The sequence below is a fragment of the Podarcis cretensis genome (assembly GCF_951804945.1).
Source record: "Podarcis cretensis genome assembly, chromosome: 9".
In the NCBI taxonomy this organism is placed as follows: Eukaryota; Metazoa; Chordata; class Lepidosauria; order Squamata; family Lacertidae; genus Podarcis; species Podarcis cretensis.
In genome coordinates, this window is record NC_137178.1 from 30,115,379 (window position 1) to 30,142,762 (window position 27,384).

The following is a 27,384-nucleotide window of genomic DNA, read 5'->3' on the forward strand; positions in this document are numbered from 1 at the left end:
ACCACAGGCAACTAGCCTGGAAACCACGGGTCTCTTAACCCGGAAAAACCATGGATCCGGAATCCACTCAGCGCTGCTCACAAAACTAATCCTAGTGCGGGGCCCCGTCTTCTTCCCAAACCTCCTGCTCTACCATCCATGACAGCCTCCTGCCTGATCTTAGAACTATGTTCGGAATTCCCTACTGGACGCTTGCACAGTGCAATGCCACATTGGGGTCCGAGAAGACAAAGGTTTGAAGGGAAGCCTTGCGTTCTCACGTACACGAGTCATTCCCAACAAGGGTCATCGTGCCAGAGGTGCAGCTTCATTTGTTTTTAGGTGTGCTTTTTTTAGGGGCAGGAGAGAGATTTTTCCACAACCCTTCTGGCCACACTCAGAGAGAAGGTGTCGAGGAGAAAAAAAAGAGAGATTTTGCATGATCCCTTTGATTTTCACTGCTGCTGCTCAGATTGCATTTCCTCAGCACTGTATTTTCCACCTGGGAAATAAAGACTCTTATCCCATGGAATTCATATCCTACAAGTGCAGCTGGCATATGGTTGCGTTCAGTTGTAACAAGCACCTATTGCTGTAATACGAATAGTGAGCAATACACCACCCAAAATGCAAACTAATGTTGTGACTTTAAAACATTTTAAATGCTCATTGTATCACATCTGATGTATTTCAGAGACTTGTGCACACACAACATTTAGACATTCTATTTATCAAAGTGATTATGAATTAGACTAGAGCCATTAATAGAGTTTTATTTAAAATAATTTAGCAATTTCCTTCTTATATACATAATTGCATATAACGTACAACATGTACAGTACTGTACACATACACAGTGCCCAGCAATCCAGCAATTTGTGTATTGTATGTAGGATGGGGTGAGGAGGGGATAATTCAGGAATCAATGATAGCCAGTTAGTCATTTCTCACTATGATCATGTCATTTCAACTAACAACTGAGAAAAGTAAACAAAATGGGGGGGGGGGGGAGAGGAGACAAAAAATGTGCAGGAAATAAACAATGCAACAAAGCAATAAAGGTATTATGACAAATCACTCATCCAAAAGTCCACTTCCCCTCTTCATGTGAATGCATGGTTTAAAAGGAGTACTTTCCAGATTTTCAATGGCTAGTTAACTTTCACAAGCTCTAGCACAGATGCTCTTTTCACTCTACACTCTCAAGGACCAGCCTGACACTATACTTTGCTTGAGGTGTGCCTTTCGCCTTCCCCTTCTCACTTTTAGTGTGGGTCTGTTGCAAAATTGTCACACTCTCTTTAGGCTTTTGGAGTAGTTAGGGATTCTTTTACTCTTTAGATCAAGGTGTGTATGTATGCTGCCTGCTTATATTGTATTTTTACTGCCTTAAGCAGCTTCTATAGACCCTATCACTTTCATTTCAAGTAAGCATTTTTTTTTTATTCCTCTTGCATGTTAATTTCTTGGGGCATAAAGATAAGGATAAACACATACTCATAATGGGTGCATGTTGTATCTCCAAAAAATACGCTGAACTTCTTGTAGTGTGGAATACATGTGAGAGCTGGATATGCATGTGGGTTCAGACACCGAACTTGTAGCCACACTTCCATGGATGCTGAAGGTATACCTCTACTTTGCGTATTTTCCTGCTCCCTCCTGTACTGGACAAGTATAAGCTACCAGGTACACAGATGTTGCAGTGGTATATATGACCTGTCAGGACAGCAGGATCGGGATTGCTCAACTATTTACAGAAAATACTGTACACAATTTCACATGGCTATATTCAAAATTTTCAAGCTTCAAAGTTTGCTCATTTCATAGCTAAAATAAATTAGAATCCAATTGTATAATATTTAAAAGCGAAGAATCTGGGAATGTTTTATATAAAACTAATTGGGACTGTATATACCTGATCTCACTGCAAATTAGCTAACTATACCAAACACTGTTCAAGAAAAAAAAAGGGGGGGGGTATGATTTCATATAATGTATGTTCTTGACAGTCATTTTTTAAAATAACAGGTACAAGACACTGATATAAATCAATAAAATAAAGTATAGTAACATATATTTAAAAATGGATGCAAATGAAGATCCAATATGCCTGTTCTATGTCCACTACTTTATCTTCAGATTGCTGGTCCAATTCTTCCCATTTAAGCAGCGCTATCAAAAAAGGCAATCAATGCTTTTTGATCATAACTTCCCAAAATTTCCAGGAGAAGGGGAACTTTCGTTTTCACATTAGTGCCTTTGAATTTAAATTTATCTATGAACAGATCTGTAATCATACCTGGAAGAAAAAATGCAAACACTTATTATTTTGACAAATTGGTGTTTCCTTTTAAATCGAGAAAAGTAACATTTATGATAGAAGACTTTGGATATTTAGAGGCTGTGTTAATAACAAATATTTATTTTAGAATGCTTTGCAACACATGCAGCATGTGGTAAAATATCTAGTGAAATGGAGCTGGGTGTCAGAAATCTGAGTGAAATCAAGAGTAATATAGAACAAATGAAATCAACTTTTTTGTTTACTTCAAGACAAGGTGTTCTGTAGCCAATATTTCCATAGATTTATTGGTACGTCTCTGTGCATCAGCAGTCCTTGCTGCATTTATTTTTAGTAAAATCCATCTCTATAATCTATGTGTACTTCCTTTAAATATGTGTTTCTCCTTTGGCACTACAGAGGCACAATAATACTATAGAATTAAAATTACACACATAAATTCATTGACACAGTCATTCAGAGTCTGGGTGCAATTTGCTATCTGGGCTTTTGCAATCATTTTCATTTAGGATAAGATCCGTATATGAAATATATGCATTATCTGTGGTCTGATTCCTCCTTAGAAATGAAAGGTAAAGATCATGTGCACATCAGAGCTTTTGCATGGGAAGTCTCTTATGTTGTACAGAACTACCACCCTAGAAACAAACCTCTCTTTTCAAAAGAGTAAACAGTAGGAAGAGTTAACAAGAATGGAAAAACAAGACTACAGAAAGTTAGGAAAATTGTGTTAATGAACCAACCATAAAGTCTTTCAAGAGATGTAGGTTGTTTTTTGTGTTCTTTGAGCAGCTCCTCTGCCTCCTCCAAAATGCTGCGGTACTCTGGAATCAGGAAGTCTGTGTTTCCTTCATGAGCCTGCAATTCCTTAAATTGATGTTAATAAAATGTTAAGACAGTTACAAACCCTCTAAACCTGACAGAAAAGTTGAACATTGGGAGCTTAAAGATGCATGGCTACACAATGACATAGAAAAGAGACAGGCTAGATTTTCACCAACTTTTAGCCCAGGTGATGTTCATAATCCTTTGCTAAGAGCCTCCATCTTTAGCCACAAAGAGGATTTATTTCTCCGTTAACACTTCTATTACTATCCTTTTCTACAACAATTAAATAAAAATCAACTTTTCACAAAAGCATATTCAAATTCCTTTCTGTACAGTTCAATATAATTTATATCTGCATGCTATTACTTATATGGTTTATAGTACAGTGGTGCCTCGCAAGACGAAATTAATCCGTTCCGCGATTCTCTTCGTCTAGCGGTTTTTTCGTCTTGCGAAGCAAGCCCATTGACGGCTTAGCGGATTAGCGCTATTAGCGGTTTAGCGGCTTTTAGCGATCAGCTGAGAGGCGGCTTATCAGCGGAACAGCTGATAAGCGGCTTAGCGGCTTAGGAAAGGGGGGGGGAACCCCGCGGGAACTCGCAAGATTTTTTCGTCTTGCGAAGCAACCCCATAGAGAAATTTGTTTAGCGAAGCGCCTCCAAAACGGAAAACCCTTTCGTCTAGCGGGTTTTCCGTCTTGCGAGGCGTTCGTCTTGCGGGGCACCACTGTAATTGTGTGCAGGAAAAAATGTCCCATTTGGCCTCTTCTTATGGGGATGGGTAACTCCCATAATCTCTGAGCACTGACCATTCTGGCTGGGGTTGATGGGAGTTGATAACCCAATAGGTTCCCCATCCCTGATCTAGAAGCAGATTTGGTCTGCATGAAGGTGAGCAAATAGATTTCATGTCCCGATAGGACCAAAGTGCTACTGGTTGGAAGTTCAGCTGATCTAAGTGTGATTATTAATCTTGGGTTCCTTAAAACCCTCCTTAATAGAGTTCAAAAGCAAACAAACATGAAAAACCACTACACGGTCCCTCCATAGTACTTGTAATTTTGCAACTGACAAAAGACTTACTTTTAAAGCATCCAACAGTTCAACCTTTTTAGCCAGCATTAGCTGATATTCTAATTTTGGGTGGATTAGCTTTAAGGTGTGGTTCACAGATACTTCATTTATATCTAGAAAATCACCACAAGAAAGCAACTCATTAGTTTGTTAACTTTTATGCATTTCTAAGTATCCCAAGAACAAGAGAATTAAGAATTCTTACCACATGATATATTGAGATTAATTTTCCTTTTAGTGGCTTCTTTAGAGAGCACATCCTTTAAAATGGATATTGTGGATATATTGTCAGATTTGAAGTAGCCCTCGCCTTTCCTATATAGAAGATGTTAGAAATTAACAACTGGTAAAAACTGTGCCAGCCTTTACTTCCTACAAGGTTCAAACTCATCCAGAGATATTAAAAATACACAATCCCATCTTTCTAGTTTCTCCTCATACAGTTCCTCATACAGTTCCACTATAAATACCCTGACTTGTATTTGGAGGTCTGAACAGAATTATACTAATTCTAAATAGTTTAAATAGTAAGCTGTTGAATGTATCTCTAGTAGTTTCTCAGTCTTATCCTAGAAACCTAAGACAACTCTCACTCACAAAGGTAAGGAATCTGTGGCCCTCTAGATGTTATATACTCAAAAGTTCTATAGAATTCAAAGGGGCTTATTACCAGGTAAGTGAGATTACAATTGCAGCCTAAAGATGTTTAGGGCTAAGTTGTACATAAAAAAGGAAATGTCAGAGATAACGTAAGTGAAAAGAAAAAGCTGGACGTTTTTGATTGCAATGTCCTGAACAAGCATGCTTTACTGGGATCTACTTTTCAGCATTTTATATATTGCCTTTCAAACGAAACCAGCATGTTTCAGGAACTGTGTTTCATTTTACCGGTAAGTACATTCAAGTTGTGTATCCAAAAAGGTGTTCTGAAAGTAGAAGCTGACACTCTCCCCCACTGGTGTCTTGTCGGGAACTTCAGGCAAGCAAAACACCACCCAGGAGTGAACTTCAGCAAAGCTGAACTGGCCTTTGAGGGTTAGTGTATTCATGGGTCTGAATAAAAAAACATATAAAAGCATTTTGTTACAAAAGAGTATCTACCATCAGAAACAAAGGCTACTTTCTAATGGTACAGCAAAACAATGTGAGGTTTCTTTGGCTTGATCTGTGAGAGCCATAACCTTCAAGAACTAACTTGGAATGTTAATCTTTATACTTTTTGCATTTTGCTAAGTTTTAGCAGGAAGATGTTCTCCCTACAAGATAACACCCAACATCTACACAAATTCCCATGAGCAGGATCCAGGAGATCCATCTAATCAACCATCTTACTCCAATGGAAGAAACTCCTTAGTTTGACAAAACTCCTCTGAATCCAGCCCCTGTATTTTCATTGTAGATGCTGCAAGCGTGCTTCTGGGTTCTACTAAGCACTGCCTGGAAATGCAATCAAATCCTCTATTCAAATTTAAACAAGCCAGTTGTTCTCAAAAATACCTGTCACGATCAATACAATGCGTCCTCTGATGAAGTGAAAGTGGCTTAATCTGATACTGCCGAACTTGACAGGTTTTTGGTTGAACTCTTGGAGTTACATATGCTTGCAGAGTCCCGTACCGACCTTCAATTGATAGAATCTGTCCAAGGAAGGGGGGAAGGAAAGGTGAACTAACTTTCATTTTAGATGACTTCATAATTACCTGTTCTAACAGATGGGTACCACCTTTATCCAGCAAAACACAAAGACATTTTCAAAACATCTATTTAACCATTTGTAAAATACTAAAATTAAATCCAAAAGCAGTCCCAATAAATTCAGTGAGTTTCTTCTAGGTAGCCGGCAGCCTTAACAACCGTCACATCCAACTTTATCTCAGACCGACACTGGAAAAATGCCATGTAGAAGGCTTACGACTCCTATGGTGTGAGCATTTTAAAGTGTGCTTCATGTGTTTCTGTTATCTCACTGGTAGATCTGAGTGCTATTCATCTTTCCTCTGCAAAAAAGAAAGCAGTCAGCAAGCCTCAAACTTCACTCCCTCTCTTCAACTAGAGGAGGGTTGAGTGAACCACAACAGCTTAGAGGTGGAGCTGCAGCCTGCATTGTCATTCATGTAAACTGTACTAAAAGAGGCTTTAGAATTTATACTTTAATGTCATCATAATCACATCTGCAATCTCCCTAAATGAAGGTGTAAAACTAAACCATTCTATTGATTTTGTTAAAATTTATCTTGAAATCACCGTGTTCTCAACTCCATTTTCATCTGAAATGTGAATACTGAAAACTTATTCATAACACTTTTCATTCTAACACCACTGTATTACCCATACCTTCCTGAGAAATTTATTAACCTGGGTGTCTGGCAAACAGCCATAAAGAATGATGCTACATCAGCAGCCTACACTTGGCTAATATATCTTATAAAGAACTAGGGAACTTTGTGACAATTCACCCACACCATTATAAAATGGGAGTACTTTCAGAGGTCATCTTGGTATCTCTCACTGCACTGAAAGGGGATTAAACTTTCAATAATCTATTTTTAATACATGTTCAAATTATTTTATTCTTATTACAAATTGGTAGGGGACTTTTTGTTGTGTGAAACAATTCATACACTCAATAAACCTATCCAATGGGCTATATCTTATTTCTAAAAATACAAATTTATCACAAACTATCCTATAGTGCAATCCAATGCATATCTACTCAGCCCTCTGGGCTTCATCTAGGTACAAGGGTACAGGATTGCATTCAAAGACTTCCATTTTATACCTCACTATTTAGTAGCTTATAACAAGACATCATGGTAAACAATTTCTCTCCACACTACAACAGTCTTTAATTGAAAATAGAAATATACGGTAATTTATGAATCAAAACAATCAATACTTGTTTCTGTCTTCTTTTAAATAGAAAAATCATTAATCTCTGTTTTCACAGATGTTCCTACCCAGGATCTTTACCACCACTGCTGCTCTTTGGATAGGTTTTAAAATTCACATACTCAACAATATGTACAACAAACATTTTAAATCATAATTTATATTTAAAATATATAAGCATTCCTATATTTTACCTTAAGCTCCAACCTTGTGGTATTTACTTGACAGCGATATGTGGCAAGGAGGAAGTTGCCATTTGGCTGTGGAACATGAAGATTGTGAAATAACATACTGAGAAACAGCAATAAAGTCTCATTTTTAAATTTTATTTACAACTAAAGCAGTTTAAGTCATTTTAGTAGTACCTGTTTTCTACAAGAATCAGTAGAAAGTTTTCTGTATGCTTACAATACAGGCATATGTATCGCTACTCAAAAATAAATCCCACTGAGTTCAATGGATTTATTCCCATTAAGTAAAGGCTTGCAGCCTTACTTACAAATTTTGAAAGAAAGCTAGGAAAGTTGTTCTAAAAATTGTTGTTGTTTTTAAAAAAACTATGCACCCTGCACTCTACATGAGAAAGGAAGAATAAATAAATAAATAAATAAATAAATAAAGTAGTAGTAACAACAATTACCATCATCATCTTAACTTTCTGCAATATGAATTTAGCCCCAAAGCAGAAAACCTATAGCTGGATGCTCATCAAGTGAAAAAGTTCCAAAAATGTTAAAATCATAAAGGTCTGATATAATAAATTAGGTTGCAATCTTATGCAAATTTACATGGAACCAAGCACCATTTGGCACAACTGGCCTTACTTCCAAGTGAACATACATAGGATTGCTTAAATCCTAGGCATGTTTATTATTTAGTAAGAGATTTTTATCCCACTCTTCAGAAATGTCCTCTTTGTCAGCTTCAACAATTAAACTTCACTAGAACACACTCCATGAAATTAAAAGCTGATATTCAGCTTAAGCGTTTGGAACTATGTAGAAAAGATCTGGCATTTTACATACCTCTGATTCGCAGTCAACAACACTAACCACAGCTGAATTTTTATCCACATCCTTTAGATCTATTGGAACATCACACTATGGAGAGAAACAGTAGCAGGTAATAGGAAAGGTCAACATGCGGATGTTTCAAATATACTTTCTCAATTTACATAAGTTATCTTCCCTGAGAAATTTTACAGTAAAAATAATATTATGGTAAAAATAAGTATTAGGTAACCATACATCCCATGGAACACTTCAGAACTCAAAAACAATGCACACAGTAGTAAGGAAAGGTGTATATGATGTAAAAGCACAAAAAGGAGCCAGTTTCAAAAAAGCAATTGATTGTCGTCAAAACAAGTCCAAACCACACAGATTATTAGCAAATGCTTAGTGCCGATATAGTTTGAAATCCTAATCATATTGTTCCCTTGGAAGTAAATGGGTGGCATAAAAGCATGTATTAGTGATGCATGATTGTAGCCAAAGAGCACAATCCGAAGAAAGTCAAGTGCATCCAGATCTCACTGAAAAATATTTTAAACATCCTTATGGTGTATTCAATTTTCTGCAAATTGCACCGATAACTTCAGCATGTGTCTTTGAAAAGTTAGTGCTTGTGTTGACTTCTACATAGCCTGAAGGAAATGAGCCCATCTCACCCAGTTACAGGCATTCTGCACAAGTGCAAGTTTCAGAGAAAAGTTAGTGCATACTATTAAATGGTATTCCACTTAGTGAAATTATCTAATTTAATATAAAAACAAGCTAACACATCTTTAATTTTAAAAATAAAATCAAAGTTTCCAAATACCCAAGTCTACAAAGTTATTCTAAATAATGTCTCACCTGAAGCAAGACAGTATCAATTGCTGCCTGGACTTCTAAAATAAGGCTGTAGCTTGCATCATCTCTATTTAATGTAAACTTATCATTTATGCTGAAGGTTGGGACTGCTGACACAGCAGTGCTGGACTGAGAGGACTGCTGGTATTTTTCACGCTCATGAAGTACCTTGATCTGTAGCTGTTCCAATTCATTCCTATCGCAAACAACAGAATGGTAGGCTAAAAAAAGCTGCTCTAGATAACAAACTGATACCTGGAAAACAGTTTTTATCTTGATATTTTCCATCTAGATTGAAACAAATGTTTTCAGAAATAATTCCACAAATACTGGATATAAATGTATTATCAAAGTTCTGGTCCTAAAAAAATATTCAGATGAAAAGTGCATAATAGGGTTAAAGCAACAGAACTTCATTTTCTATATTTTCCCCCTAACACCTGTTTTCCTTTACCTACTTACTTTGACACCATCTTTCAAAAATTGTTCAAGTCAGTGGCCAGAACAAATATGTTTTGGTAACATCTGTTCAGTTCTACAGCTTACTAAAATTTATCTGAGGTAACATTATTTTGATTTTTTGCTTTATTTAAAAAACAGGGTCTCTTCCTATGAAATGTCACAAAGGGATCAAGAAGCCCAGTCCCAGCAGAATGTCAGTTCACAGGTCTAACTTACCAAACTGGCACTGCAACTTATAAAATATCTACTTTTAAGTCTGAAAAAGGCAGAAAGCATCTCTTTCGGTACATCCACATAGTAGCAATTTTGCGCTAGAAAGGTGAAAATTACAGGGATGCTTACAGGAAACCAAACAATGTAATGAAGTGCACATAGCTGAAACTATGATACTATTAATGAATTGCTGTACTATCACAAAGATTCTACTGGAAATTTTGTAAGTTAACTGATGTATAGTTATAACCCAGCAAGTAAGGTTAGATATCTGCTCCGGATATGCACCAGCATAAGGCAAAGATTGCTATACGATTTTCTCTTTTGCATTGTAATAAAACAATTTATTACCTTAAGGACAAAACCTTGTTCTGCATTTCATGAGTCATCTTTAAGCCATCCCCTGATCCACATTCTCTGTGGGTAGGCTCCGTAGTCAGTCCTGACACCCACCCTAAAAGGAGGATATGAACAATTATGAAAAAGTTTTCCAGATGGGTTATGAAGGTAACACTGTCAGAGGCTCTAACCAGGATCCTTAGGGTCTGAAACTGAGAACCGGCACAGTGAACTATCATAGAAACCTGGAATAGCTCAGTTGGTAGAGTACGAGGCTCTTAATCTCAGGGTTGTGGGTTCGAGCCCCATATGGGGCAAAAGATTCCTGCAATGCAGGCGGTTGGACTAGATGACCCTCGTAGTCCCTTCCAGTTCTGCAATTCTATAATTCTATGGACTGTTCATATGCAGGGATAAAAACCTCCATCAAGTTGAAAAGGACATACAACACCAGCAATTGGTATGCATATGAAGCCCCTTTAATGGCCCCAGGCCTGGTCAGCAGAGCACTGTACTATCTGATTGCTGTGCATCCAGGGCCCAGATTCCCAAGTTAAGCTACTGACATCAGGGAACATGAGCCAGAGAACACATTCTATGACTCCATTGTTGTTGTTGTTTTTATCCCTGTTAAATGTATAAAAATTCCAGATATTTAGAAACATTTTAAAAAATAACCTGAATATGTTGATGTTATGATCTCATCATAGCCCTCTTTCCCAACACAGCCACCTTGAACAGATGTGACACTTTCTGACAAGGCCTAAAAATAAAACAGAAGAAGACTTGAGGCACAATATGTGTGTTAGATTCTATTTAATCTTTAAAAATGGTATCTGTTGAGGGGGAAAATACTGTATTTTTCTATCTATAAGACCATGTATAAGACTTTTTTGGGACTCTAAATTGAGAAAATGGGGGGGGGATTGCCCCCATGTATAAGACGACCCCAATTTTAAAGCTTAATTTTTCAAGAAAATAACCTAGTCTTATACACAGAAAAATATGGTGACTCCCCATTTTTTCAACATAGGGTTGTAGCCAACGTAACGCTAAGGAAGCATCCCATCGGTGCAAGGATTTCTGCTTGCACAATGGGACTTTCCCCCCTGCTGCCTCTAAATCTGCTCCAAATGGTTGCAGGAACCCCTAGAACAGATTTAAGAGGTACATGGGGGAGGAGAGGGGGAAAGTCCCAGTGCACAAGCACTGAAGGGATCCTTGCACTGATGGGATGAATACTCACCACCATGTTGGATACAGCCTAGTATTTTTAATCGCTAATATATGTGATATGCAACTAAAATACACTCCGAGTAGACCCACTGAAATAAATAGTTTTACATCCACTTATTTCAAGGGGCCTAATCTGAGTATGACTAACAATGGATATCACCCAGAAGTAAGAGACAAGAAAACTAATCCTTAATAATCCAACAGAATTATAAAGGAGAAACGCAATGTTAAAGAAAACTGAAAACTGAGTTGTACTGTACTATTATCTCAAGGGACAATAAGAATAGCCTAACATGATTGTTACATGCAGAGATTTGTCCCACCTGCTTCTGACTGCATTCTTGTGAGATATAAATGCCTGGTGAATTTCCTAGAAATTTATCATTTTAACTGTCCAGGGATAGGTTCTTAGGGCACACTATGCAGCTACCTTGCTGAAGATCTATAAGTCTGTGCCTGGTCAGTGCATGGGCAGAAGAGCTGGAAACCCAGGTGTCCTGCTTTAAGTTCCATGCTGGTAGAAAAGTGAAATTTAAGTGTACTAAATAAATGAAAAATACTTCCCAGCTCTTCTGTTGGCAGAAGATAGGAAGCATCACAATGGGACTTTACATAATTCTCAGCACCCCATGTGGCTCATCTCCTCTCCTGGGAATAATTTTATGACTCTGCATTGTTCAGCAGAAAGAGTGGAGGGGGAATAAGAGGAGGGTTTGAGGATCTCTCTCTAGATATGCAAACTTCAGCTCTGCTGCAGTGCTGCATCATAGCCTGAATCTTTGATATTTATATATTTCTATTAGTTTCTGAAAGATTACACTGGGCATCACCCTGTACCTGTGGGATCCTGGACATAGACATGTGCAGTTTTGTTCCAGCCTCTCTATTCCAGGGCTGGAAAATATGTTGCTCTTCAGATGTTCTTGGACTCAAGTTCCCATCAGTCCAAGCCAGCATGGCCAACAGATAGAAATTATAGTAGTTGTAGTCCAAAATAATCTGAAGGGCCACAGGTTCTCTATTCCTTCCCTATTCTAACATTGGCATTCAGTCTTTACCATACTTGCTAGTAACACATATGGCTCAATATATGTGAAAGCAATATTTGACAGAATTTTGTTTAAAAGAAAGTATACTAAGAAACAGTAGCGTAGTGTGGGTTGTCAGCACCCGGGGCAAGGCAAGTAATTTGCGCCCCCTAACCTGTGGATTTGCGCCCCCTAACCCTAACCCCCAGATGTTGCGCCCGGTGCAGCCAGCCCCCCCTGCACCCCCCACGCTACGCCACTGCTAAGAAAATTTCCTTCTACATAAAGTAGTCATTCATAAACTTACATATTCATATCTAAGGATGGGGCTCTTTGCATATTCAAAGTTATAGATTTCTAACATTCCATCATCACGACCGATGATCAATTCTTTAACTCCATCTCCCAAAATGTCAAAGCTATCCATACATAAGATGCCTGAAAAAAAGGACAGGAAGCATGTATCTACATCCAACTCACTAATCATATCATCTTGTAAATCTCACATGCAATTTAGGAACCTAGGAAACTTTCTTAATTATACAGTCTGGTCATTTATCCATCTAACTCAGTACAGACTGGCAGCAGCTCTTCAGGGTTTCAGACAGGAGGCATTCCCAGGCCTACCAGGAGATGGCAGGGAATGAACTAAAAACCTTTTTCAAACCAAGCAGATGCTGTACCACCGAGCTATTGTCCTTCCCCTTTAACTAAATAAATAGAAATGTGTTAAGAACTATCACCCAATACAGAATGAAATCAACTGAACAACCTCACTGGAATTACTGCACTATTACTAGGTTCTTAAAAGCAGAATGTTAAAATTTATCTATGAGAAGCTATTACATGCTAGGTGGGATTATTGTCTGATAGATGGGTATTTCACTCCAGTAATAATAAAGTACAGAATTTATAGAAACAACCCCAAACTGAATACTAACATAAGGCATTGTTGGTTGGTTATTCTCTTCATGGATATACCACACCTGCTATTTGTATACTTGCACATATAGCAGGATATGTCTGCCACAAAAATGGTAAAACTGGTCACACACTATTATTATTAGTTTGAAATCTGATGTCATATTAGAATGTTTAATGTCAAAGCACGGAAAGCACGGAACTGAGGTTTGGAAAAATAAACATGCAGTCCTCCAAAATAAGTCCTAGCTAGAGTTCAAACCAAAGTTTCAGAAGAGGGCTGAAGAACCATTTCCCAACAGTCAAAACTGACCAGTGGGATGATCAAGAAAGCACACACCAGCTCCTTTTCATCCTCCCACTACTAACCCATGTAATTAATTACACAATTAAGAAATACTTGCAGAAGACTACCTTTCATGTCAATGCAGTGTTTGTTGGCCATTGTTTCCATGCTGAAGTTACACAAATCTAGAGAATCAATTTATTAATCAGAATCACATTTGCATGAGGTGTGTTAATCTGCAGCAGCTTTACCATCCCCTAGGTCGCCTGAGTGCTGTTTCTGCTTTTAAGTGTCCTTCTGCATTCTTGTCCTTTCTTCCTTTCTTGTTTACTTCTCTGGTGGGAGCCCACAATCAAGAACAAGACTGATTGCATGTTAAGAACTGTAATCAGACTTGCTTCATTTGTATTTTTAATTTTCTCACCAAATTCTAATCAAGAAATAAGTGGGGAAGCTGGCTGTAAACTTTTCCATTTGAACCAGGTGGAAGTGGACAAGGTCAACAGGCCTGGCAGATCTCATTGTTTGTAACCATGTACTTTTTGCAGTTTGAAAACCTTATTTTCCAAACACATTAGCATAGGTACATACTCTCTCACATACGCACTCACACAAAGTCCCCACTTAGCAAGTGATGAAGTGGGGTGAGCCTCTTTTCTCCCTTCAGGCGGGCATAATGTCCTTTCTCTCTGAACCAGATGCCAGCTACACTGGCACAGTCATGTCCACATTCCCCAATTAAAAACATGGCCAAAATAATATATGCTATGAATGACATGCAGGAAAAGAGAAGGACAGATGGTGGGATTGTTTTTGTCACACCCTGATATGAATGAGTAAAATGGAGGGGACAACATACACAGTCCAGGTAGAAAACATAGACACTGAAGTCCATGTATGAATTGATGGTAACCGTAATTGTTTTTGAGAGTTGACAGTGGATGTGATATTTCTTATAAGTTATTTTATACAAATGCAATATGCAAACCACAGTACTAAAGGGAGCGATTTCTTACTGTGCCTGGTGTGAATAACTATGATCTAGCGGGAAACTCTTAAGACACCTACCACCTCTTTTTTTCTCATTTTCAATTTTCCACTTTTCTACTGGAGAAACACCAGAGATCTCTACTAGGCCAATTTTACCATCAGATGTCCCAAACAGAACTTCTTCACCAGAGTCACCTAAGAAAATAAATTAAAAGTAGGATTAGTTTTTAATAGGCTTCCTTTTAACATTAGATTCAGTCCACAAAGATTCTCTGTATCACACTAGCTCAAACTGAGGTAGAGAGGGCAGGAAGGAAGAGTTGCTTTGGCATGTTCCAGCTCCAACTCTATGAATAGAGGCCCCCTTTGGCAATCTTCCAGTTTTGAGTGCTTGTTCTTGATGCTTGGGATATAATGGTGATTCTGTTGGTGTACTGCCTACCCTACTGCCCAACAGTCTCCTAATAGTAATACTAGGACTGGGTATCAAGTCCTAGGCAATATTACAGATTCTTAATTAAAATCTATGTCATGCTTTTTATTGAAATAAAATGCACCAAGAAATTCTGCTTACCACCATTTCCATTGTTCAAAGTCAGAACTGTGGGTGGACCTGGAACTTCCATTTCATACAGCAAATCTGACCCCTCAAGAAAATGAAGTAGAAACACTGTTAGTTTCAACCCTTGACTTTTTCTTTCGTTTTAATTTAGAGGGATGGGAAGGTGGTGTCTTCCCTGACAGGTGGTGTAAAAGGAAAGCTTTTAAACAAGAAGCATTATTTTTCTCCCTTTAGGCTAGGATAAAACCGAGGGCCTAACCTATCCTATCTAAACCAAAGCCATGATCTCATTGCCAAGCCTATTAACACCACTGAAAAAAAGATGTTGTTAAGGGAAGGTTGTGTGCAAGGATAACCCACTCAAGTGATGCCGAAAGAAACATATATACTAAGTGGAAGAATAGAAGCTTTACCACCCCACCCCATGCACCATCCCTGCCCCACCCTCTTTCCTTCCCAACCTTAAACCGCATGTAACACTAACGTCTCACAACAAATGAAACTGATCTGTAGAAAACACAACCTGAAAAAAGAGACAATGCAGTACTTTTGTAAACTGAGAAATCTTTAATAAAAATTATTTTTAAAAATATTTTAAAAACCAAGGGCATGTAAGTGTATTAATATGGAACAGAAACAGAAAATACTGGACAAACAGTCAGATATTATATAAAGTCACTTATTAAGATTCCAAACAAAGCATCAAGAATAATGCAGGAGTCCAGAGCTTCAGAAAACTAGGCTTCTGCTAAGGACAAGGGGGAAAGTTGTTGGAAGGATGTAATTCCAGGGATCATAGAACTCCTAAAAGGTGTATAGGAATATAGGAAGAATATAGGAAGAAGAAATTAACTGGCCCAATTCAGTCATGAAGGGAAAGAAGCACTTCCAGGCAGCTCCATAAGTGACAGGTTTGAGGTTCAGCTATGCAACTTGGAGTTTACCAGTTATCAGATGAACTGCACCAATAGGATTTTTAAATGGGAAAAACCTTTGGAATAAATATCCCGAAGTACAATTAAAATAATAATACACTTCTGTTTTCTCAAACAGGTGTTAACAAGGTATCTACTGGCTATTTAACAACTGCTATTGATAATGGCAACAATTAGGAAAGGTATACCTGCAAAACTCTAACGACTCTATCTTGACATGCCAATACTGGTGTAATGCAAGACAACTTCTCTACTGGAAGGCAGAGAACATCATTGATTTTGTCTCCTGATAGGTAGTAATGCTGATCCTTACAGTCACAGTAATGGTTATAGACATAGCTTGCACCAAGAAAGAGATCTGATCCGGATATATGCCTAAAATAATAATAGCAATAATCAATACTATATTCCAATCATTGCCACCAAAAGTTAAAATATTTCAACTACCATTCCTATGCACAAGCTATTATATTTTGTTAAGACTGTACAGGCACTTAGCATCAAATTAAACAAATGTTATTAAACAGTTGTCTGTTGGCCATTTTAGAATAAGTAAAGCCACTGCCATTGGGATCAGGAGCAAAGACGCCATCTTTCCCCACTCAGCATCTTCAAGGCAAAACACCACACCCCCAGGTCTTTAATATGTGTCTGGAAGGGGTGGGGGGCTGCTGAAGGAGATTAGAAATGTGGAAATGGCAAAAGGGTTAAATGTTCTCATTTTCCAATCACCCCCAACAGAAATATTTTTTCCCTATTTGAGCTACCATTATACATGGTTTCCAAATGACACATAATTTAGCCTCCTAGGTGACTAATTCAGAAGAACAAATTTGGTCTGCAATTTAAAAGGAAACTAGTAGAATAAAATGACTCTTATTTGCTTGACATCACAATAATTTTTACTTGTTTCTGTGTAATGTTGGATCTCCTGCTGGAGAAGCACTGGTTTTGATCATATTCTTATTTTATTGCTACCACATTCTAAGTGGTAATTATCTTTCAGGCATTATTTTTAGGTATTCAATCAATGCAATATTGTTTTATAAATTATATCATTAGCACATCTATACAGAGCATACATATGTTTGATTACAGGAGCATGCTTACAAAAAAGTCTTACTGCTTTTGAAATCACTGCACTATATATAGAACCTTCTTGACAAAATTTTATTTTAAAATTCTTAGGGATATTCCATCTCTTTGAGAGCTATTGTCTAAATTCTAAGTAGCTTTGATAAGCAGCAGTAATTCAGCTGAGATATAACAAAAGGTGGATTAAGGAAAGAAAAAATAGTATTCCACTGATTATGCACAGTATTAAGGCAAGGTTAATGACAGCTAGAGAGAGTCTGAAGTCTATAAAAGGCTGACATAGAAAAGAAAATAGAATCAAATCATGTTTGCCACTATAGGAGTACAAAACAGTAACCAGACAGGAGGATCGAATTTGGATTTGGAAAACCCAGAATCAAACATCTGGTTGCTTATGAAGCTCATTGTGTTACCTTTGGCAAGTCATTTTCTCCCAGCCTATTCCCATGGTCATTTGGGGGATAAAATACTGCTTTCAACTATTCAGAGGAAGGATGTAAGAATTAATAAAGCTTCTAAATATTTCTAGTTTAGTTCTGAATGTAAACTGGTACAAATAAGAAGCATGTTTATTCAATTAGTTTATTGTAGAATACCATGATTCCAACCTATTTTTAGAGACAGATAATAGTTTTCCAGGAACTGAAAGATGCTTAAAAGAAGTATCATTGTCCATGATGCGTACACCAATTCAACTGTTGGTAAACAAGTTCTGTAGTGATCCATAAACATGTAGATCTTGTTTGACTGAATTGATAATGTTTGGCCAGACAACATGTTTTTAAATGCTTTATCTTCTTACATTTCATCATAGAATTGTAGAGTTGGAAAGGACCTGAGGATCATCTAGTTAAACGCCCTGCAATGCAGGAATATGCAGCTGTCCCATACGGGGATCGAATCTGCAACCTTGGCATTATCAGCACCAAGTTCTAACCTAGTGAGCTCTGCTTCTCTTTATATTCCGCCTTTCTTCCATCATGGAACTCAAGGTAGAATTCCAGGTGTCATACATGTGACTTCTAGGAGGTGTCCCATTCATGTACTGACCAACTCCAGAACAACTTAACTATAGCAAGTTGGTTGTTTCATGTGCCTTCAGACCATAACTGGGAAACAGAAAGACTAATAGTCCATCTGTTGACAGTGACTAGCAGCAGCTCTCCTGAGTTAGGGGCAGGGGTCTCTCCCAGCCCTACCTAGAGATGTCAGGGATTGACCTTTGGAACTTTTGCATGAAAAGGTATGCACTCTGCCAGTGATCTGCAGCTTTCCCCAAATGGGATAGCTCAGTTGGAAGAGCATGAGACTCTTAATCTCAAGGTTGTGGGTTTGAGCCCCACATTGGGCAAAATATTCCTGGATTGCAAGGGGTTGGACTAGATGACTCTTGTGGTCCCTTCAAACTCTACAATTCTATTATTTTTACGAACAAACAAGGATAACAATGCTGCTATCATTCTTTCAACTTGCTTAAAAACTATTATTTGACTCCAACTATATAACAAAATGTATCACTTAAATTTCAATCATACGCACCAAAATTTGGTTAAAAATAAAGCAACAGATTGTACAGCACATCACCATTTAATTAAATTATCAATACTTTATTATGTCAAACCAGCTTATGGTTTGCATCAATTACAGCAGATTAAAGTAATATGCACAACAGGTTCAGATATTACTCTGGAAAACGCAGTAAGAAGATTTGATTTGTGATTTAATTTAATTATGAATCAGCTAAAGTGTTGCACTGTTTCAACCTTATCTTTCAATTAAACTGATTAGCTTTTAATGACTCAGCTAATTTCTGTGTTTTTTATTTTAATGACTTTCATTAAAGTCAGTGCTTGTATACGCACACCGCTGAGGGCAAAATTACTGTTGCAAAAGTGCAGGATGGAAACTACACCTTTATATAGAACCATACACAAATAAAATTTATGCTAAGTTTCAAGGCAAATAAGGAGTATTAGAATACATAAAGTGATTGTTAAACAGGACACTAAAATGTAACATATACTTATTTCATTCATTAGGATAACAATTTAGCACCTAAATGACAGTAACACATCTAAGGCTACAAATGTATTTTCCAGTATACATACATAGCTTTGATGTTCTCAGTGAGATTGGTGTTAAATGCAAGGAACTGCTTCCCTTTCTTTGTGAAACCTCTAACCTCAGACCCTGCAGCCACAAAAATTTTCTCCTGGGGTGTATTAAGAGCACCTCCCAGTTCTAGCCTTGCAATCTTTTCCCCTGGCAAGGTCTTGAATACTGGCTAAAAAAAGAAGACAGACAATGTTCAGTGCCAATGTTCACGACAAATCATAATATATTAGATACAAAATATATATCTATTCCATTTTTTATGCTTTTAATTATTTTATGCTATATATATATTTCAAAAAGTTAGCTATTTGTGTGATTCTACCATGAAAAGCACAAAGTTCATACACACAATTGCAAAATGTTCCAAAATCCCGCTAATAAATGGTCACAAATAAACCCAAACAAGAGCTCATGCCGAAAGGTCGGCCAAATAAGAACAGCTTGCATGTTTTCCTCAACAGACACCACAGAGTTTCATCACAAGTACTCTAAGACCAAGGTCAGAGCTAAGAATGCCCTACACTAGCATCACATAGATCAAACATTGCTTTGTGAAGTGACCCAAAGTCTGACCTCACTGTCTTAGCTTAATGGAAGAGGGAAAATATAGAGAGAAATCAACATAGATTATGATGGTAGGTTCTTGTTTTCCAGTAACAAGCTCTATGTTATAATCAACATAACTGCTATTCAAAAAGACGTTTGAGGATTCTGTGGGGAGAAGCTTCTTCAAGAGAATTTAATCAAATTACTACAGTGAAGCACACCTGCAGCATGCCTAGGGTGGTTGTATCATTTTATTTTGAAAATGTCTAGAATAAAGCACAAACGTATTTGGGGGGCATGTTTTCGCCAAGCCAGTGCATACCATAAAGAGCTTTAAGAAGTCCATATGTTATCTGTAAATTAAGCTTCATTATCAATTAATTAATTGGGGGGGGGGGAATTACCGAAGGAGAAATGTGTGTGCGTCTTATGGGGCGAATGCAGGCTTTCGCTGAAGCCTGGAGAGCGAGAGGCATCGGCTCTCGCTCTCCAGGCTTCAGGAAGCTATCCGCAAGCCTCCGCAAGGTCCCACCGGGCTCGCAAGGCTTGCGGGCGGCAGCCTGCAGCCCGAAGCACAGGGCGCGCTGCGGAGCACGCCCCGTGCTTCAGGCAGATGTCCACAAGCCTCACGCGCCCCGGCGGGAGGTCCCGCCGGGCTTGCAGGCAGCAGCCTGTTCTGGGGGCTGGGGTCGGGGGAAGCTCGGGCTTCCCCCGCGCCAGCCCCGCGCCTGGGGGGGAAATAAAATTTTTTTTCTTTATTTCCCCCCCAAAAAATCTAGGTGCGTCCTATGGGGCAAAAATTATGGTAATTGAAAACTACATAGAGAAGTTACCTACCACAGGTTCTCCTTTTTTCATACCGAAACAGGTAACAACACCATCATGATCTCCAATAACAACCTTAAAAGTAAAATAATAGAAAGTTATGTCTACATTAGTCATCTAAGAGTCCAAAGGAAATACATTTATCTGTATTTCAGAAATCTATAGAAATATAGAACTATATCTCTGTAATCCATACTTTTCCTAACTCATCTCCAAATGTGTATCTGATATTTCAACATAAATCCTTTTCTTCTCCAAGTTGCCCTCCTTTCAGTTACTCTTCACATCCATCAATATCACCATCCTGCTTGTTGTTCAAACACAAAGCCTTGGCTTCACCTTTGAATTCTGCCTCTCCTTTATTTCCCATATTCAATCTGTCACCAAATTATGTTGCTTTCCCAATACCACAAATATCCTTTTCTTTTGGGGCTATTCTCTTTATTACCACTCTGGTTCATTTTCAAGCTATGACCTACTTTGACAACACAACCGTCCACTCTACAGCCTTCCCACATAACAACTCAATCTATGCACCTCTATCCAAAGCTATGCTGCCAGATTTTCTACTTCTTTTGTCATTCAGAACACGCAAAACCCACCCTCAAATTCCTACAGTGATTTCTGGGTTCTCACACAAATTACTTGCCTTTAATGTCTTCATTCCCAACTCAAAAAGTATAAAAAGCTTTTTGCATTCATTCTTTCCTATCTTTTTTATGTTGCGTTCTTATGTTGTCTGCTCCACCATCAACACTTACATTACAAGCTTTTGAGGAGAATGGCTCTGTGACTTAGATAAAATGATATTTATATGATTTTGTCATCAGAGTACAATTTGTATATGTAATCATTCCCAGACAGAAATATTTCAAAACAACAAATTTCTATACCTTCTGTGTGGCCTTGCGTCCTGATGCAGGGAGCAACTTCATGGTCTTCTGAGATGTCACTCCCACCTAATTGGGGGAGAAAACCATTTCATTATTAATGCTTCAACTCTTGTGGTATAAAATGGATTGTCATGTACCACAATACAAACATTACAAAGTAGTTATTTTAACATGATTAATATTAAAAGGTATATTAAGATTTTGTCATAAGTGTAGTGTTTCTAACAGCAAAATCAATACAAAAAAGGATCCTGTGGTAATTATGGTTGTCATAAATTGTTATAGGTTATCATAAAAACACTTACTAGGGAGTAGGCTGCACCGAACACAGTGGAATTTAAATTCAAGAAAGCATGGATAGGACTGTGCCAATATTGTAGCACAAGCTTCATTGACTGTCTTCACTTGCCACACAAACACATACACAGATATAGAAAAACCTGTCAATAGTGCCCAAGAATAATGAAGTGCAAGAAATACTGACTGTGACAATTCTATGTGAAGCTAAAATACATGTGAATACAGTGAAAAACGGTGGTTGTGTTATTACCAATTATTGCCCTTGTGTACAATAGCTGTGTCTATCATATATCATTTTAGCTCTATATAGTGATGCATGAAAAAGAAGCTCTAATTGTGGGGCAGGAAAACTGAAAAGAAATTCACATCTGGCAACCAATGCACACCTTTGGTTTCAGATAGTACATGAGTAGCTGAGTCTAAAAAGCCCAGGACACAAATTTTCTGCCCTCTAGCAGCTATAGTGGCTCATTTAACATCATGTAAATGTATTTTGCGTTAACTCAATTCTGACCAAACTAAGCCTTCTGGTGTATATTTTGCTCTAGGTGGCTTAGTTTGGTCACAATTGAGTATCCACTTCCAGACAAATGCAATGTCTTCAGAGAAGTTATGTAAGGTTAACTGCCTTGTAAGGGTTAACCATGAATCAGGGACAGGAAGTGAATTAATACACCTTTTACCCCCTTCTCAAGTGGTATTTTATGACTGTTGTGAACAGGTTTGGGAATGGCAGAATAAATCTGATTATTTATTTATATACATTGCTGATGTGTTACTCCATCCTAGTTCTACAGAAGATATACTGATGCATCTGTTTGGAATCGCTCCACCAACCATAAATATAATTTAGTTTTTTAATATTTAACAAGACTTTTAAAAGCATGTTTACAGACAAAAACTGTTTTCTACATTCTATTATTATTATTCCATGACGGCTCCATGTTTTAATAGTAAGTTAAAACACAATTTTTGTCAAGCAAAGCGCAACAAAACCACAGCAAACCAACAGCTGAATATCCATTTATTTCAATAAAGGGATTGTGAAGAAAGCTAACAAATACCTGACCCACACTCTCTTCCTGACAAAAAACAAACAAACCTGTGTGACACTTAAAAGCTTGCACACTTTAATCTCAAATTAACCTCTTCTGTGACATCACTTTTCTCAATGCACCATGTTGAGAGCTGTCTATGGCAGCATCCTCAATGACAGGATTACGGTGGTGGGTTTTTAAAAAATAAATAAATAAAAACAAACAAACCCATACAACTCCTGCATCTAGAAGCCAAGGGGTTTGCAGATAAAATCACTCACATTCGGAAGGAGCTAGACACCACCGTGGGAGCAGGGCTGGGGCGGGAGAGTTCTAGAGCTCTGTCTGGTCAAGTTGCATGGAATCAATTTCAATCCGTTACCCCCGAGGATGTGGACAGGCTGCTTGGACGCGTGAAACCAACCACCTGTCTCCTTGATCCTTGCCCATCCTGGCTAATAAAAGCAAGCCGGGAAGGGCTGGGCGATGCGCTCTGCGGGGTGGTGAATGCTTCCCTCTGTGAGGGAACATTCCCAGATCCGCTGAAAGAGGCGGTCATTAAACCGCTTCTTAAAAAACCATCTTTAGACCCGGCCAGTATGGCCAACTATCGCCCAGTCTCAAATCTTCCATTCTTGGGCAAGGTGATTGAGCGCGTGGTTGCTGAACAACTCCAGGCACGCCTGAAGGATGCGGACCATTTGGATCCCTTCCAATTGGGATTCAGGCCTCATCATGGAACTGAAACTGCCTTGGTCGCGCTGGTTGATGATCCCCGGTGAGCTAGGGACAAAGGTGAGAGTTGTTTCCTAGTTCTGCTGGATCTCTCAGCGGCCTTTGATACAATTGACCATAACATCCTTCTGGACCGTCTAGAGGGGCTGGGACCTGGGGGCACTGTTATACAGTGGTTTCGCTCCTTCCTCCTGGGCCGTGTTCAGAAAGTGGTGGTGGGGGATGAGTGTTCAGACCCCTGGGTCCTCACTTGTGGGGTGCCTCAGGGTTCCATCCTCTCCCCCATGCTTTTTAACATCTATATGAAGCCGCTGGGAGAGATCATCAGGGGGTTTGGACTGGGTGTCCATCAGTATGCAGATGATACCCAGCTCTACCTCTCTTTCAAATCAGAACCAGTGAAGGCGGTGAAGGTCCTGTGTGAGTGTCTGGAGGCGGTTGGAGGATGGATGGCGGCTAATGGATTGAGGCTGAATCCTGACAAGACAGAAGTACTGTTTTTGGGGGACAGGGGGCGGGCTGGTGTGGAGGACTCCCTGGTCCTGAATAGGGTAACTGTGCCCCTGAAGGACCAGGTGCGCAGCCTGGGAGTCATTTTGGACTCACAGCTGTCTATGGAGGCGCAGGTCAATTCTGTATCCAGGGCAGCTGTCTACCAACTCCACCTGGTACGCAGGCTGAGACCCTACCTGCCCGCGGACTGTCTCGCGAGAGTGGTGCATGCTCTAGTTATCTCCCGCTTGGACTACTGCAATGCGCTCTACGTGGGGCAACCTTTGAAGGTGACTCGGAAACTACAACTAATCCAGAATGCGGCAGCCAGACTGGTGACTGGGGGCGGCCGCCGAGACCACATAACACCGGTCTTGAAATACCTACATTGGCTCCCAGTACGTTTCCGAGCACAATTCAAAGTGCTGGTGTTGACCTTTAAAGCCCTAGACGGCCTCGGCCCAGTATACCTGATGGAGCGTCTCCACCCCCATTGTTCTGCCTGGACACTGAGATCCAGCGCTGAGGGCCTTCTGGCGGTCCCCTCATTGCGAGAAGCAAAGCTACAGGGAACCAGGCAGAGGGCCTTCTCGGTAGTGACGCCCGCCCTGTGGAACGCCCTCCAATCAGATGTCAAAGCGATAAATAACTACCTGACATTCAGAAGACATCTTAAGGCAGCCCTGTCCAGGGAAGTTTTTAATCTGTGATATTTTAGTGTATTTTTGGTTTCTATGGAAGCTGCCCAGAGTGGCTGGGGAAATCCAGCCAGATGGGCGGGGTACAAATAATAAATTATTATTATTATTATTATTGACAGGAGGGGCGAATCTGGATGGCTATTTGCTCTTAAATCAGGTGTGGCACTCCAGATGTTGTTGGACTATATAGGACAGGCATAGGCAAACTCGGCCCTCCAGATGTTTTCAGACTACAATTCCCATCATCCCTGACCACTGGTCCTGTTAGATTGGGATGATGTGTGTGGTAGTCCCAAAACATCTGGAGGGCCGAGTTTGCCTATGCCTGATATAGGAACACGAGTCAAACCATTAGTCCATCATCTAGCTTCATACTGTGGACCCTGACTGGCAGTGGCACTCCAAGGTCCCAGTATTTCCCAAGCCCTACCTGGAGATACGGACCACGCTGGCCCTTCTCCAGCTCCCATCTAGCCTGACCCCTGGGCCTGCTGGCTGGAGCTGAGGGCAGTGAGGCTGCAGAAGAGGCACCCGGAGGGCCACAGGTGAGCCGGCGGCGCTCTCGGCCCTGCCTCCTCTCCCCTGCCTTCTGGTAGGCCGGCTCCTTTGCCTTTGCCGCAAGGCCATTTCATTATTCGAAACCTGAAGAAGCTCTCCGCATCCCTATCATAGTACGAGGAGGGGCGGCAGCATCACCGGTTGAATTTCCGCCTGTGAAAGGAACACGTGTCCGCAACGGCGTCAGGGGGAGGCGAAGAATGCCGCTCTCGTTCTCGCGTTCTCGTGACTGACACGCAGTCTCGCCCACCTACCCACCCACCCCCATCTACCTGCAGATAATCCACCCGGCTCAGGCCCAGGTCCATGGCGGCGAGCCTCCCGCGCTTCTAAGAAAAGCAAACCGTTATCCCTCGTCCCGGGCGCTGTTTTTCACCACACAAACATCACCGCGAGGCCTAAAAGCTCCCGCTAGGCCCCGCGTCACCATGGTAACGCGACAGGACAGCGCGCGCGCCGGTGCCGGGATTCAATTGGACACAGCGTGAAGGGAGGAGGCGGGCTCCGCTTGGAACGCGCGCCCTGTGATTGAGCAAGGAACTTGCCCATCTAGCTACATAGTCATCCGCTTGAGGGATTAGTGCTAAGGATGCCTGCAAGGTGATGCCGAGGAGGAGTCGAAAGTCATCTCGGAAAGCAAGGGGGATCTCACGGCGACGCAGTGCTGCTCATCCCGCGGGGAAAGGCGAGCACATCTTGCATAAAAGCAGAGGAGGTCTTGCCTGGGGGGGGGGGGCGCTGTGCTGCATTGCAGGGCAGGCGCGTCCTCCCCGCCCTTCCCTCTTTTCCCTCCCCCGAAGGGTGCAGGGCTATCTGGACTGGGCAGCAGAGTTGTCCCTGGGCAGGAATGTCCCTGCTTGCCCAGATAATGTTATTTATATCGCTCGCTGGACCACCCGGGTCTCTGTCCCGCCGCCGCGCCGCGCTCTGTGCTGCTGGTGCCCTAGGCAGGTGAAGCTGACCAGGGAGAGACGCAGCTGGGCACTGGGCATAGCTGTCAACTTACAGATTTGAAAATAAGGGACCAGCAGCCTCGAAAATAAGGGATCAGCAGCCAAAATAAGGGATTTTGCTTAGCTTATACAGAAATCCATGCTGCTTTTGCTGCGACTGACCATGTTTTGCAAGGGGTTGGACTAGATGATCCTAAGGGTCTACAACTCCGACCAAAGAAGAGTGGCAGACAAAACTGATGGTCGAGATGGCAAAGCTTACAGGCAGAATTAGAAACCAGGAAGAGGACCTCTTTAATAAAGAATGGGGAAAGTTTATAATTTAGTTGAAAAGCTATTGTAAAGAGTTACATACATTGGTAGGATTAACAGAAAACTTGTAGTAAAAATTTGAACTATGGATAGTCAAATGATTTATAAAAATAGAGTTATGAAAGGGATGCAAAGGGGGAGATCACAGCATTAAGATGCTGCACTGGTTGGAGGGTATGCTAAGCAGCACGTCGGGGCTGCCATCGTCCTGGTGCGAGGAGTTCCATCGGCCCTTCCCCGCCCAAGAGAGGTGGGGGAGGGAAAGAGACTCTTGCCCATGCTGCCCGCGAGCCCAGCATGAGGCAGTTGCGGCGCAGCGGCGGCCACTGAAGCGCCACCCTTCTGCAGCTTCCCCTGGCAGCACGGCGGAAGTCTTGCAAGAGAGGGGCTGCCTGCCCGCCCGCCGCCACCCGTCTCCTCACAACGTGCCCCTGAGGGGGAAAAGGGAGAGACGGAGACGATGGCAGCTCATGCGCGTGCTCTCTCACGCGGCGGAGGACCCCGAGCCACTGCTTCGCTCCAAAGCCAGGCGAGCATGAAACCTGGGAAATTTAAGGGACATCATCAATAAGGGACAGCAGCGGGACACAACACTGGGATAAGGGAGTTTCCCGCCAAATAAGGGACGGTTGAGAGCTATGGTGCAATGCGAGGGATGGAGTTGGGCAGGTGGTGGGTCAGGCTGCTGGAGGAGGAGAAGGTGGGGAGGGGGAGGTCGCGATGTCGCAGACATCTGCCACCCCAAGCAGGTGTGGTTTTTAGAAGAGCGAACGGATGTTGTGGAGATGAGGAACATCGGGGGGGGGGGGGTAGTAATAATAAGAAGAAGAATAAGTAAAATTTTATTTATATCCTGCCCTCCCCTGCCAAAGCCGGGCTCAGAGCGGCTCACAAGAGTAAAAATAGCACAGTTTACATAAAAT

The 27,384-nt window shown here is 40.5% G+C and overlaps 1 protein-coding gene across 3 annotated transcripts; it reads right to left on the reverse strand.

The window, feature by feature from the left end:
- Positions 1-732: 732 nt before the first annotated feature.
- BBS7 (Bardet-Biedl syndrome 7) lies at positions 733-25,649 on the reverse strand. Of its 3 annotated transcripts, XM_079989413.1 has the most exons (19): positions 25,469-25,648; positions 21,374-21,439; positions 20,493-20,555; positions 19,103-19,278; positions 16,088-16,274; positions 14,977-15,049; positions 14,481-14,597; positions 12,513-12,643; positions 10,620-10,704; positions 9,954-10,056; positions 8,931-9,123; positions 8,100-8,174; positions 7,269-7,334; positions 5,683-5,822; positions 5,074-5,238; positions 4,391-4,500; positions 4,195-4,298; positions 3,028-3,151; positions 733-2,281 (listed from the first exon to the last, which is right to left on the reverse strand). In XM_079989413.1, the coding sequence occupies exons 1-19, from the start codon at positions 25,502-25,504 to the stop codon at positions 2,145-2,147; spliced, it is 2,151 nt and encodes a 716-aa protein (XP_079845539.1). In that variant the 5' UTR covers positions 25,505-25,648; the 3' UTR covers positions 733-2,144. The 3 variants fall into 3 exon arrangements, with proteins under 3 accessions (XP_079845539.1, XP_079845540.1, XP_079845541.1); XM_079989414.1 differs by lacking the exon at positions 5,074-5,238 and having other exon boundaries at positions 25,469-25,649; XM_079989415.1 differs by lacking the exons at positions 20,493-20,555; positions 21,374-21,439; positions 25,469-25,648 and adding an exon at positions 17,408-17,473 and having other exon boundaries at positions 19,103-19,243.
- Positions 25,650-27,384: the final 1,735 nt, after the last annotated feature.

What these genes read in the sequence shown, in the direction of transcription:
- BBS7 (XM_079989413.1), bottom strand. Translation starts at nt 25,504, where the DNA reads ATGGACCTGGGCCTGAGCCGGGTGGATTATCTGCAG. An exon ending in ACTGAGAACATCAAAGCTAT is followed by an intron (nt 16,275 to 19,102) that starts GTATGTATACTG and finishes TTATTATTTTAG; the next exon opens with GCATATATCCGGATCAGATC. An exon ending in ATCTCTTGAAAGACTTTATG is followed by an intron (nt 2,282 to 3,027) that starts GTTGGTTCATTA and finishes TTTTTCTTCCAG; the next exon opens with GTATGATTACAGATCTGTTC.